A 14,748-nucleotide genomic window follows, 5' to 3' on the forward strand; every position below is an offset into this window, starting at 1 on the left:
AGTGCGTTATTAGGGGCTTCTCTGGACATTTCTATACTCTTAAGTCTTCTCCACATTAATTCACAGTCCACTCTTGCTGGCATCCTTTGTTAAGTCCCCTAAAGTTTCTGCCATTTCTTCCTCTGACTGCCTATGACTGAACTGTCGTCTGCATATACTAGTAACTGTGTTCTTCCACTTAGCTTCACACCTTTGCCTTCTCTTTTCATTTCCGGAATTACTTTCTCCAGAACCAAATTAAAAAGAAGTGGTGAAATGACATCATCTTATCTTACACCTGTTCTGATGGTGAATTCCTTGGGCAGCTCCTCCTGGTATTTCACTTTGGCTTTTGTCTCCCCTGTAGACACCTTCACCAAGCTAATTACTTGGTATACCAATCTCCTTGAGGATGTCGTACATAATCTTTGTACACTATCATAAGACATTGAGAAATGTACAAATGAAACTGATGGTTGAATTTCCAGCACTTCTCGCAGATTTGTCTCATTGTGGAAATTTGAGCCACGATTGATCTTGCGCTAAAACCTATCTGATGCTCTCCAACTATATCTTCAGCAAAAGGCTTCAGCTTTTCAGGACTTACTATCGACAGCTCTTTGTGTGGTGCAGTTAGCAGAGAAATAGCTCTGTAGCTGCTAAAAATTTCTTTTACTGTTGTTTTTGTGCAGTGACATAATGGTAGTTGACTTCCCCTCTTCTTTGATGACCTTCTTTCTCAATACTTCACTTATGAGATCGTATATCTGTTTCTGAGGTGTCTCAACTCCTGCCTTCAACATGTCTGCCGTTATCGTATCTCCTCCTGGTGCGTTATTATTCTTCAGTTTCTTAATCACTCTTTCTACAGCCTGCTGAGTCACTTCAGTTTCTTCTTCCGCTACATCCTCTGCAATTTTTCATTCTGGGAAGACACTCTCGGGTCCACCACAACATGACAGCCCAAAAACACACTCAGCATCACCTTGCCCGATGATGATTCGGCCTTTGCCGTTTTCAGTGGTGGTGAATTCACAAGCTTCCTCTGCTTTATGTAATAAAATTTTCTCGGGCTTCCAGCCGCGTCAGGTGGTTAAAATCCCGCGAGCTTTCGACCGAACTCTCCCCGGTCATTGTCAAGTGGTAAGACTGACTGCTGTGTCAACGTGGCCGCGTCGTCATACAGCCGCACTGCTGGCTGTGACGTCACTGGTGCTCTCTTTCTCGCCGTATACGGTAATGTTTTTATGCTGCGTCCGTCGCCCCCGTTTTAAAATCGCAATAGCCGGGTCCCAGGCTGTGCTGAGCTGCAAACCGCCGTCCTTGTTTATGGTGTTTTCAGGTTTTTTTTTATTTCAATAGCTTCTTTTGTGACGCTTATCCCAAAATCCCTTCGTCTTCATAACGACAGATGTTTCGTCGAATAGAATTTGGTGTCCATTTTCTAAGGTGTCTTCTGCCACGGCTGATTTTTCTGGATAGCGTAGGCGTAAGCACCTCTCGTGTTCTGTCCCGCGTTGCTCCACAGTGCGTACTGTTTGGCCGACGTAGTAACAGCCACACTGACATGGTATCTTGTACACTCCAGGCGTTCTAAGCCCTAGATCGCCCTTCACAGGCCTCATAAGCTGACGAATTACTTTGCTTGCTTTGCTGCTTTCTCTCGGGGTCATAGTGCCCTCGTCCACGGTGATTAGGCGGCTAAAGAATTAATCTGGACTGGCCTGATAGCTGCAATATTTCGGCTGTTGCCTCGGTTCCTCGGGTCTTTTGAATGGATGTGAGCAGTTGCGGACAATACTTCACTTTATTAATGGGCTTCGACATTTTGTTTTGCTCCTGTAGTGGTAGATATTCTACTGCATTAACGCGGAACCTATTTACGCAGAAAAAATTTGTTCCAGTTTTGACCACCAGGTGGAAATCTGTCGCCTGTATAGCGTTTTGTTGATCTCTCCGATGTTCATACTGAACAAACTGTGTAAGCGCAAGATAATAATAAAATCAGCATTATACACTACTGGCCATTAAAATTGCTACACCTAGAAGAAATGCAGGTGATAAACGGGTATTCATCGGACAACTATATTATACTAGAACTGATATGTGATTACATTTTCACGCAATTTGGGTGCACAGATCCTGAGAAATCAGTACCCAGAACAACCACATCTGGCCGTAATAACGGCCTCGATACGCCTGGACATTGAGTCAAACAGAGCCTGGATGGCGTGTACATGTACAGCTGCCCATTCAGCTTCAACACGATACCACAGTTCATCAAGAGTAGTGACTGGCATATTGTGACGAGCCAGTTGCTCGACCACCATTGACCAGACGTTTTCAATTGGTGAGAGATCTGGAGAATGTGCTGGCCAGGGCAGCAGTCGAACATTTTCTGTATCCAGAAAGGCCCGTACAGGACGTACAACAAGCGGTCGTGCATTATCCTGCTGAAATGTGGGGTTTCGTAGGGATCGAATGAAGGGTAGAGCCACGGGTCGTAACAGATCTGAAATGTAACGTCCACTGTTCAAAGTGCCGTCAATGTGAACAAGAGGTGACCGAGACGTGTAACCAATGGCACACCATACCATCACACCGGGTGATACATCAATATGGCGATGATGAATACACGCTTCCAATGTGCGTTCACCGCGATGTAGCCAGACACGGACGCGACCATCATGATGCTGTAAACAGAACATGGATTCAACCGAAAAAATGACGTTTTGCCATTCGTGCACCCAGGTTCGTCGTTGAGTACATCATCAAATGGTTCAAATGGCTCTGAGCACTATGCGACTCAACTGCTGAGGTCATCAGTCGCCTAGAACTTAGAACTAATTAAACCTAACTAACCTAAGGACATCACACACATCCATGCCCGAGGCAGGATTCGAACCTGCGACCGTAGCGGTCACGCGGTTCCAGACTGAAGCGCCTTTAACCGCACGGCCACACCGGCCGGCTTGAGTACATCATCGCAGGCGCTCCTGTCTGTGATGCAGCGTCAAGGGTCAGCCTCAGAGCTGATAGCCCATACTGCTGCAAACGTCGTCGAACTGTTCGTGCAGGTGGTTGTTGTCTTTCAAACGTCCCCATCTGTTGACTCAAGGATCGAGACGTGGCTGCACGATCCGTTACAGCCATGCGGATAAGATGCCTGTCATCTCGACTGCTAGTAGTGATACGAGGCCGTTTGGATCCAGCACGGCGTTCCGTATTACCATCCTGAAACTACCGATTCCATATTCTGTTAACAGTCATTGGATCTCAACCAACGCGAGCAGCAATGTCGAGATACGATAAACCGCAATCGCGATAGGCTACAATCCGACCTTTATCAAAGTCGGAAACGTGATGGTACGCGTTTCTCCTCCTTACACGAGGCATCACAACAACGTTTCACGAGGCAACGCTGGTGAACTGCTGTTTTGTGTATGAGAAATCGGTTGGAAACTTTCCTCATGTCAGCACGTTGTAGGTGTCAACACCGGCGCCAACCTTGTGTGAATGCTCCGAAAAGCTAATCATTTGCGTATCATAGCATCTTCATCCTGTCGGTTAAATTTTGCGTCTATAGCACGTGATCTTCGTGGTGTAGCAATTTAATGGCCAGTAGTGTACATTAATCACTGGTTTGACCTTTTCTGCCTACATCCCATTCTTAATCCACTACGCACGGTAACATTTCTATAAGTCTCTCCTGGACTCACAGCGCCAGATTTCCTCCTACTGACCAAAATTTGAACTAATTTTTTCCCTGCTTAAATCCGTTCCGCATTAACGCATTGGAATAACTACCAAGTTTCTCTGTCATACGATAATTAAGCTCACACTGAACCTCTGTGAATAGCTGCACTTTAATTATAACCGCCCGGTACTACGGTGCGGGGATTTCACTGTGTGTAGCGAGTGCAAACATGTACCGGCAAACAAACGAGAGATTTAATTACGGCACGTAACTTTAATCTTTCAGGTTGATAATTAAAACTTTGACTAGCCCGGTTAACTGTGACGGGTTGTGGGTGGGACAGGGAAGCTGGCGCCGCGGCACCAGCAGCTGGTGGCGCGCAACCCGCTGCTGCGCGGCCTGCGGCGGGCCGCCGAGGAGCCGGCGCAGACGTTGGCGCGCACCTTCCCCGCGTGGCCGTCGTTCGCCGTCGAGCTGCTGGCGCTGTGCCTCGCCGCCGAGCCGGCGCACCGGCCGTCCGCCGCCGACCTCATGGAGCAGCCCTACTTCACGCACGACCACTTCCCCGAGCGCTTCCTGCCCGAGCTGCTGGCGCGCGTCGCCCAGGAGAGCCAGGGAAACCCCCTGCTGCGCAGGCAGGCCGCCGCCGCCATCAGCTCCGCTTCCCGCCGAGACATCCGGGGTGCGTGATACACCTCGGCCTACTCTCATGTCTCCATCACAGAGCTTGCACCTAACGGCAGTAGTAGTAGAAGTAGTAGTAGTAGTAGCAGCTGTACTCCTTCGTCGGTCGCTCTAAGACTCTGAAAATACAGTATTGTGGAACCATTTTACAGTTTAAAGGCTCGTGCACACCAGGCCAACGAACGACAGAGACTGGATTCGCCCGATAACGCTGGTCGCCAATGTATTGGCGTTCGCATCTCATCCACACCAAACGAAGGTCTTACTTGGGGCCAATGGATTCGGCCATATGGAATCGAAGTTGACTGTATTGGAATATGGGCTACTTCATAATTCTTTCTCTAATCAAAATTACGGATCTCGAATTGTTATTGAATTGTGTAGGCCCTAAAATTTCCAAAGATAACACATCTCTTTAAAAGAGTCGTACCTGCAGTGGAGCCGGCCGCGGTGGTCTCACGGTTCTAGGCGCGCAGTCCGGAACCGTGCGACTGCTACGGTCGCAGGTTCGAACCCTGCCTCGGGCATGGATGTGTGTGATGTCCTTAGGTTAGTTAGGTTTAAGTAGTTCTAAGTTCTAGGGGACTGATGACCACAGCTGTTAAGTCCCATAGTGCTCAGAGCCAGTTTTGAACCTGCAGTGGAAAGTTAGGAGTCACTCCCAAATTCGCTTTGTCGTTCACGGCAAAAAGATGTCAATAAAGACACCATTTTCCTTTTCATATCGTGCATATCACCGTGTAATAGCTGAGTTATTTCCCTCCAAGCGTCTAGTCTTTTCAGTTTGTTTTTATAATCGCAGTTACCGTACGGGATTAGCCGAGCGGTCTTCTTGGGCGCTGCAGTCATGGACTGTGCGACTGGTCCCGGCGGTGGTCCGAGTCCTCCCTCGGGCATGGATGTGTGTGTTCGTCCTTAGGATAATTTAGGTTAAGTAGTGTGTAAGCTTAGGGACTGATGACCCTTAGCAAATAGTTCAAATGGCTCTGAGCACTATGGAACTTAACTTCTGAGGTCATCAGTCCCCTCGAACTTAGAACTACTTAAACCTAACTAACCTAAGGACATCACACACATCAATGCCCGAGGCAGGATTCGAACCTGCGACCGCAACGGTCGCGCGGTTCCTGACTGTAGCGCCTAGAACCGCTCAGCCACTCCGGCCGGCCGATGATGACCTTAGCAGTTAAGTCCCATAAGATTTGACACACATTTGAACATATAGTAGCAGTTCGTAGGGGCCCGTAAACGTTCCCGTTCACGATAAAATTCTATCAACTTTAATGCTCTCGCCATGTCGCACTCTGTACTCCTGTATTTTAAACACAATAAATACACACCCATAGCAAGAGCAGGCACTGCCCGCAGAGAAACAACGACTGTGGAAATTAAGTTTCGCAGGACAGCCACAAGTCGCACTCAGTATGTTTTATCGAATGGTTTCGCTCCTTAATTTAACAGCCAATTATTATACTTTAAACTGTAAATTCCAGTGTTTCTCATGATGCCCTTGTTAAATTAAAGGGTGAAACTGGTCAATAGAACACATCAAGTGTGACTTGTGGCTGTCCTGGGAAACAAATACAAACCTGTTCTAGAGGCACTAGACACAGAAAATCGCGACCGAACCAACGAACATTCGCCGCGGCGTCCACTCAACGAGAAGGTTTCCAACGCCAACCAATCTCCAACGCTTTGATGTTACCGCCAGCAAGCGGAACCGCAACCACGGCCAACTACTTCGATGGCAACGATTTGCCGCCCGTACACTTTTAGCAAATCTCGGCCAACGAAGACGTTAGTTGGTCTTCGTTACCCTACTGTGTACGCGCCATAAGAACAACGAACCCAACTCAAACGTAGACCTATAGGCGTTTGCCTATCTGCAGGACTAATTTGACAAGGATGGGACACGCAATCATTTGCTGTCTTATAGTACGTCTACATTTATACTCTGTAAGCCACCTTACGGTGTGTGTAGGGTACTTTTGGTACCACTACTGTCCCCCCCCCCCTCTTCCTTATTCCATTTGCGAATGGCGTGTGGGAAGAATAACCGTTAGCGAACCCCCATAGGAGCTCCAGTTTCTCTGATTTTCTCATTGTGATCATTTCGGGCGACGTATGTGGGAGGAATGCAAATATTGCCCAACTCTTCTTCGAACGTACACAAGCAGAAGTTCAGCAGTAAACCTCTCCGTGATGCACAACGAGCTTGTTTGCTAAACATCTCCGTAATGCTCTCATGCTTGTTAAAGCCCTCCTCTCACGGGACAAGAATAGGCACGCGGACGAGGTGCTGGTGACGTCACAGCGTGGAATTCCACGTTCCAGTACACTGCACAGCGTGAAAGGAAGAATCTGGCATGTCAGATTTGTGCCTCGTAGAGAGGAACATGGCCAATCAGATGCGACATCGTTTTACGGTACAAGCAGGAGTCGCCATGTTGTATGGCGTTAAACATCGTATTTGGTGGGTTTTCTTTCTCACAAGGTACGTGGTATGAATATAAGGTGTTTCAAAGCATCGACAAATCGAGCATCTCTCAAAAACGCGTCGTCTTACCTACGATTTGATTTGTTATAATAACACGACGGGAAATCAGTTGTAAAGTTTTCCTGTAGATGCTGTTTTTAGTATTATAACTTGTGTGATACGAAAGTACACATTTTCAATGCTAGGGCACAATGAAGATCTATCAAAAGCGCGTCTTTTTGCTACAACTTGCGTATCAAACACTGGCATTTGTAGATACAACCCTGATACAGTGTATGCCACCTACGAAAGTACAGTTGCTTGTTGAAGCTGTAGCGCAATTGACCATTTTGCAGCTCCACCTTGCACGTCGAGTCTGCACGTCGAGTCAGCAGGTTGTCCTTACTTCCGCTTGTGCCACAGCGCCGCGTGTGTCGAACGGTGTGTTTGTCATGTGCGTGTATCAGCTGGTGTCGCATCGTTCTTGCGTTGCTGAGTTTGTTGTTGATTTGTTCTCTGCCCGCGCCATGATGTCTGTCGAGTCTCCCAAGAATATTTCTCGTCGTGGTACGTTCGCTTCTTTAGAAATTCACGATTGGTTGGTTGATAGGTTTCACTTTACATCTGATCAGATAGATACTGCTTGTTTTGATTCTGATTTGCATACATTTTTGTGAAGTTTCAAGATCGCTTTCAAGTAGATTGGCTTTTCTCTCGGGTTGGTTCTCCAGCGATGTTTACACACCGTGATGGTTCCGTTAGTCTAGTCCTTCTTGCAAATTCAGCTATCGAGTATATTCCAGTTGTAATTTACAATCTTCCACCCGAAGTGGACGAATTATTTCTTAAGGCGGCGGTACTTCCCTTTGGAGTCGTTCGGCGTATCTGGCAGGAACACTGGTCTTCACAACACCACTTACAAAGTTAACGTGACATCCGAACAGTAGAAACGAGTGTTCAAAAAAAGAATATTCCTTCACATCTGACTGTTTGTGGTTACCGGATTCATGTTACATACCAAGGCAAGAAGGGACCTGCCTCCTTTGTAATGAAATTGGCCATCTCAGATCCAGTTATCTGCGTCGTGATACGGTTTTAAAGTCGTGTTCTGGAAAACGTCGTCCGTTGACATTAGCCGAATTAGTGTGTCCACAATCTGCTGTCAGTACTTCTCCACCTTTAGAAGATGTTGAGGAGACGTTACCCCCCCACTAAGCCCGACTTTCCGCTTTTACTGGCATGATGAGATGTAACCCCAGCTGCCGTAGAGGCGCCGGCATCGGTACCATAATTTAAAAGCCAGCGGACTCAGAAAGGTGAAGATTTTGAAGCCATCCCTCACAAATCTCGCCTCTCCGGGAAGATAATGGTTGCGGGTGCCTCTTTCCGTGGTGATACTTTGAATACTTACGCTAGTTGCGGTTCTTGTTTTGCCAGGGGTGACGTGGCTGTTTCTGATGGCGTTGAAATGAGTGTTGCATTTGCGTACTGTCCCCCGCCGGTAGAATCGTGTGTTACGGTGAGTTCCGATTATTTATCGGAGACATCGTCTGTTGTTTTGCCTTTACAGTGTTCTTGAAAATATCAATCCTTCCTCGTTCTGGTACGGTGGAGCAACAGGTTACTACGGATTCTCTTCCGGGGAGTCAGATGATGCAGACGGCGCCAGACGCTGCATTGTCTGTCTGTTCTTTATCTGATGATGGTGTTCGTCGCTCCCAGTTGTATTTCTCGCATTCCGTTGAGTGGAGTGGGGATGGTCCTCTCCTTGCCCCTCCCCCCTCCCGCAGCGGAACTTTGATGGGCCTCCTACCCTTCTGCGTCAAGAAGTTACGTGATGTGAAACAACGTTTTCAACCTGAGGTGTGCCGGCCGGAGTGGCCGAGCGGTTCTAGGCGCTACAGTCTTGAACCGCGCGACCGCTACGGTCGCAGGTTCTACTCCTGCCTCGGGCTTGGATGTGTGTGATGTCCTTAGGTTAGTTAGGTTTAAGTAGTTCCATGTTCTAGGGGACTGATGACCTCAGATGTTAAGTCCCATAGTGCTCAGAGCCATTGGAACCATTTGAACCAACCTGAGGTGTAGCGTCGTGCCGGAAAAAACAAAGCGTGGAACCTGCAACTTCCCACGGGGAGGCCTCGAATCTTGTACCTTCTTCTCCGCCATCTGCCGGTGTTATGGGGAGCGGAACGTGATGCATAAATTCTTTTCTATTCCTCTTTCCATGCATCACATGTCTTAACTAATCCAGGCGTATACGTTTTTTTTATGACAAATGTTGGTAGGATAAGCTCTCCACTATTACTTAATTCATTATGACAGAAGTGTTATTTGATGAGTTTTGTCTCCCTAGGGATTCTGTGTTTTTTAACGTTGCGCCGGAAAGTTTTCCTGGAATGGCCGTGTTGCGTAGGGACGGTATTCCGTTGACGGACTTTGAAACGGTGGACGATGGTCAGCGTATTGGGTGTAGTTTTTATGATCTCGCCTTAATTTGCTCCATCTGGATCTGGTCGTAGATGTTACTGCTCGCGTTTTTATTGGGAAGATGCCATTAATTTATTTCGTCAAAATCCGCGAAAAATTTGGATTGGGGAAGATCGAAATGCGTCTTACTTCCTGTGAATCAGACTCGTGAACTAGGTTTATGTACGAGGGTTATTCCAAAAGTAAGGTCCGATCGGTCGCGAAATGGAAACGACTATGAAAATCCGATAAAGCTTTGCACAGATGTGTTGGGTAGTGTCTCTAGTATAACCCCAGTTAGCATCACGTCGCTCTTCTCATTTCTGAGCTCGCAGTGAGTGCGTAAAGATGTCTAGAAAATAGTGTCTGCCGCCAAGTACCAGGGCCTGGTGAGAAATTTCGCCTGAAGCTATGCAGCCAACATTACATAACTGTCGTGCTGTTTCGTCTTCACAACAATTCTCAGCCGCATTCTGCAGGGGCAATGAAGATGCTCCTGCATCGTTTTCAAGTGGGAATGTTAGATTACCCACAATACAGTCCGCAATTGTCTCCCCCTGAGTTTCATCTCTGGTCACATGAACCGCAGTCTTTGACGACAACATTTTGACACAGACAACGAGGTGTAGGCCAGCGTGGAGAATTGGCGGAAAGCACTGGCGGCTGCCTTCTATGATGAGGCTATTGAAAAGTTGGTACAACGCTATGACAAAAGTCTAAGTCAGAACGGCGACTACGTAGAGAAGTAGCTGAAAGGTGTAGCTAATTGTTACAAGTAAAACATTTCTGATGTTCACTGTGGTTTCAATTTGGCAATCAATCGGACCTTACTTTTGGAATAACCCTCGTATTTTACAGCTACTTGTAGTAGTCGACTCGACAGTTTTTATTTGTCTGCTTCCCTATGTAACCAGCTTCTGTCAACTGAGTAATTATTCCTGCCAGTTTCAATGACTTAACCACGTCCCGTAGCCGGTACATCTTTCTCACCCTATTTAGAAGCAAAATATTTTACATCTGACCGACCCTTCTCTCTGGACGAAATCAACTCTGCCGTGCGGGGGCAGGCAAGCCATTCGCGAGTGGTTGTCGCTCGTTTACGGGTGGGTTACCATTGTCGGACCTTGGCTTCGCACTGCACTCATGCGTAAAGCGCTGAAATGAGGAGGAGTCGGGAATTTTATTATGTTGTCCTTCGTGATCTTTCTAAATAGCGCTCGAGACGTTCAAAAAATGGTTCAAATGGCTCTGAGCACTATGGGACTTAACTTCTAACCAATCTAAGGACATCACACACATCCATGCTCGAGGCAGGATTCGAACCTGCGACCGTTCTAATTACTGGTATTCAGGCGTCTACTGACGTGAATGGTCGTCTTTTACCCCTCATACACTGTACAATCAAAAGTATCCGAACACCCCCAATAATACACGTTTTTCATATTAGGTGCATTGTGCTGACACCTACTGCCAGGCACTCCATATCTGCTACCTCAGTAGTCATTAGACATCGTGAGAGAGAAGAATGGGGCGCTTCGCGGAACTCACGGACTTCGAACGTGGTCAGGTGATTGGGTGTCACTTGTGTCATACGCCTGTAAGCGAGATTTCCACACTCCTAAACATCCCTAGGTCCACTGTTTCCGATGTGATAGTGAAGTGGAAACGTGAGGAGACACGTACAGCACAAGAGCGTACAGGCCGACCTCGTCTGTTGAGTGACAGCGATCGCCGACAATTGAAGAGGGTCGTAATGTGTAATAGGCAGACATCTATCCAGATCATCACACAGGAGTTCCAAACTGCATCACGATCCACTACAAGTACTATGGCAGTTAGGCGGGAGGTGAGAAAACTTGGATTTCATGGTCGAGCAGCTACTCATAAGCCACAAATCACGCCGGTAAATGCCAAACGACGCCTCGCTTGGTGTAAGGAGCGTACACATTGGACGTTTGAAAATTGGAAAAACGTTGTGCGGAGTGACGAATCACGGTACGTAATGTGGCGATCCGGTGGCAGGGTGTGGGTATGGCGAATGCCTGCGGTACTTCATCTGCCAGCGTGTGTAGCACCAACAGTAAAATTCGGAGGCGGTGGTGTTATGGTGTGGTCTTGTTTCTCATGGAGGGGGCTTGCACCCCTTGTTGTTTTGCATGGCTCTATCACAGCACAGGCCTACATTGATGTTTAAGCATCTTCTTGTTTCCCACTGTTGAAGAGCAATTCGGTAATGGCGACTGCATCTTTCAACACGATCCAGCACCTGTTCGTAATGCACGGCCTGTGGCGGAGTGGTTATACGACAATAACATCCCTGTAATGGACTGGCCTGCACAGAGTCCTGACTGAAATCCTGTAGAACACCTTTGGGATGTTTTGAAACGCCGACTTCGTGCCAGGTCTCACCGACCGACATCGATACCTCTCCTCAGTGCAGCACTCCAAGAAGAATGGGCTGCCATCCCCCAAGAAACCTTCCAGCACCTGATTGAACGTATGCCTGCGAGAGTGGAAAGTGACATCAAGGCTAAGGGTGGGCCAACACCATATTGAATTCTAGCATTACCGATGGAGGGCGCCACGAACTTGTAAGTCATTTTCAGCCAGGTGTCCGGATACTTTTGATCACATAATGTAGAAGTGCGCCGAGGTGTCCTGCAAGGGTATCCTCTATCTTGGTCGTTATTCGTGCTATTTCCGGGACCTTTATTTCAGTCCGTAGCTGCTCGATTGGGTGGCTGGTAGTTATTGGAAGAAAGGTTATCGTCCGTGCGTGTGCCGATAACTTTATGGTACTTCTTCGTATTTATGACGACATATCGGTGCTTAAGGACGTTTTTGACACATTTTTGCGGGAGCGCTGGTTAACGACCAGAACGTCGGTTACTCAGTTTGCGGAGATTTGACACGGATGAGTTTCCAAGGGCTGTGGTGGTCGCCCGCCATCGATTGTTGGATATTATTATTGATCGTTGTCCGATGAAGATGGCTTCGTTTAACTGTAAGTCCTCATGGACAATATTGAAGGAGCGATCCTTGAACACGATTCTCGTTACTTCATAGGATTCGGAGCTTGGAGTCAAGCAAGCTTGGAGTGATAAGTCAAGCCTATTTTGTTGCATAAATTTTTCCCTTTCCTGCGATGATTTCCCGAAAGATAAAACGATTATCGGGCAAGTTTATGTGGCGAAACACTATTTTTCGGGTGCGCTATGAGGTTAGGGCGAGACGCTGACTGATGAGAGGTATGGGCCTCCCCAATTTTCGGGACCAGCTTCCACTTTATTTTTTCGTCGCACTATTTTAAGGTGTCTTCGCGTCCCCCAGTCATTTACAACTCTCTTGTTTGGCTGTCTCCGATCAGCGAATTTAACCTCTCCAGAAGATGTTGGTAGAATAAATAATAAATTCGAGAGTATTCGGAATTTTTTTTAAATCTCAGTTATTTGAGGGTTGATATTCTTTCCCAGTCGCATCTCTCTATAAAACTGCTGTTATTTCGCTGGACGTTTCCAAATCGCATTTCCTCTGTGGAGCCCCATCGCTTGAAACAGGTTGAAAGACTGGTTGGCCCAATGTCAGCCTACCTACTTTTCCAATGGAAGTAGCGTCCTCATGGTACCAAGTCGTTCATAACGTTCTCCCCACCAACATTCGACTTTTTTCGCTTTGGCCATATTGAGACAGACCGATGAAGTCATTGCCATGAGACGGATACATTATGTTATCGGATGGTCTTCTGCGGCCACGGACATTGCAGTTGGCTCCGGCGACAGCTGGCCTTTCTTTGGAGGACGACGGAAGCGGCAATCTGCAGTGAGACTCTCCTGCGTCCCGATTCAGCCTTCTTTCCCAAAACGAAGAACAATACAAGTATGTGGCTTGTCGGTCATTATGTTCATTACGTGGTGGGGAGCGGGTATTATCCTTGTGCCTTTCACCAGTATATGGTTATGGCCCATTAGACATGGCAAAGGATCCCACACCACCGTGCTCTTTTTGTCAATATGCTGTATCTCGTATTTAATCGATAAATAGATGAATGATGTGTAGAATCCTTTTTCTGTTTAATTTTTCATTCGTATTACCTTGCTTTTGGTAAAATTGACCAAAAAATGATTAGGGTAGCGTCTTTACATGCAGAAGGTCATGGGTTCCACTCTCGTCAGGTGTTTTAATTTTTTTGTTTCTTTAAAAAAATTAGTTGTAGATGGAAAGGTAACAGGATCGCGTCCACATCCTTCCTAATATTTTCTTTCATCTTTTGTTTCCTGAAAGATTCTTGATCTTTCGTATTAAATTAATGGAAGTATTATCTCAAAATCCGATGTTATTTACTATAAATAATGTATTTGCTGCAATTCTTGTTGCAAAGGCCAACGGCTGGAATATTTCTCCAGTGACCAGAAATCTTAACATGGCTGCCAATCTATGTCTGGAAATAGACACGGTTACACACAGGAAGTTTTTGCTATTATAAAATTTCCTGTAAAATATACTTACGTATCTTTGGGTTTATGGTCTGGCTAATGTTTGTATCTTGCCGTAAATATCATTTTCGGTGGTGGTGAGTGACTTCGAAAAAGTCTCCTCTCCAATTTGAACGAGATTGCGAAACGAATCTCCAACTTGAAATCTGTGCGATGAAGTACGTTATTTCACAGTGTGAGTAGTCAACGCAACATCGAAAATATAATGTCATGCATGCGCGATCTGAATTAGACGCTATACCTTAACTATATTCAATTTAAAACCGAAAATGGGATGAAAATGTGGTTGAGTTAACGAATAACTTCTGCTGGTATGTAGCTCAGATCGTTGTACAAAATTGTGTAGTGTTCTTCTATGAGCAATTCGGTGTTCAAGCCAATAGCGAGTCCAGAACATTATTCGCGATTTTCTCCGCTGTTCTTCGACAAGCGCTAAAAGAGTTAACGCAGCTATTTTACGCGCGTCCATTTTCGTAAACAAACTGCATGGTTTGCGAGCCTAATAGAGAGGAAAACGGCCGCTGTAGAGCGCAAATCACACTATCTTGAGGTTGGATGTCCCGTCCGCGTCCACGTCAACGTTAGCTGCCTCGTCCCGGGTGAGGACGACTAATGATCCTGTGAGGAAACGTGCTGCTTTTTCTTGGATCTCATATATACAGGGTGGTCAGAAAATGTGTGAAATGCTTGTAGGGATGTTACAGGGCAGGTTGTACTGATACATAAATGTTAAGAAAGAAATTCGATACGTTGCTACGTTTCCGAGTTATTTAGCGTAGAATTTAGCCAATCGGGGCGTCGCGCGCTCGCATTCAAGCGGCCTGCCAGCGACGGTGTTGCCCAACGAGTGCTTTGTCTCGTTAGCTGAAACTTGAATTTACGCGCGTGACGATCTGATTGGCTAACTTCAATGCTAAATAACTCGGAAACGGCGCAACGTATCGAATTTCTTT

General features: G+C 46.7%; 1 protein-coding gene across 1 annotated transcript in view; it reads left to right on the forward strand.

Moving 5' to 3' along the window:
* Nucleotides 1-14,748, forward strand: part of LOC124776492 (cyclin-dependent kinase-like 5) — a 349,628-nt gene that overhangs the window by 237,979 nt on the left and 96,901 nt on the right. The window contains exon 6 of the mRNA XM_047251507.1: nt 4,020-4,358. Within this exon, the coding sequence (XP_047107463.1) occupies nt 4,020-4,358 (339 nt within the window). The remainder of the gene's footprint in view (nt 1-4,019; nt 4,359-14,748) is intronic.

Source organism: Schistocerca piceifrons, chromosome 2 (genome assembly GCF_021461385.2).
Source record: "Schistocerca piceifrons isolate TAMUIC-IGC-003096 chromosome 2, iqSchPice1.1, whole genome shotgun sequence".
Taxonomy (NCBI): Eukaryota; Metazoa; Arthropoda; class Insecta; order Orthoptera; family Acrididae; genus Schistocerca; species Schistocerca piceifrons.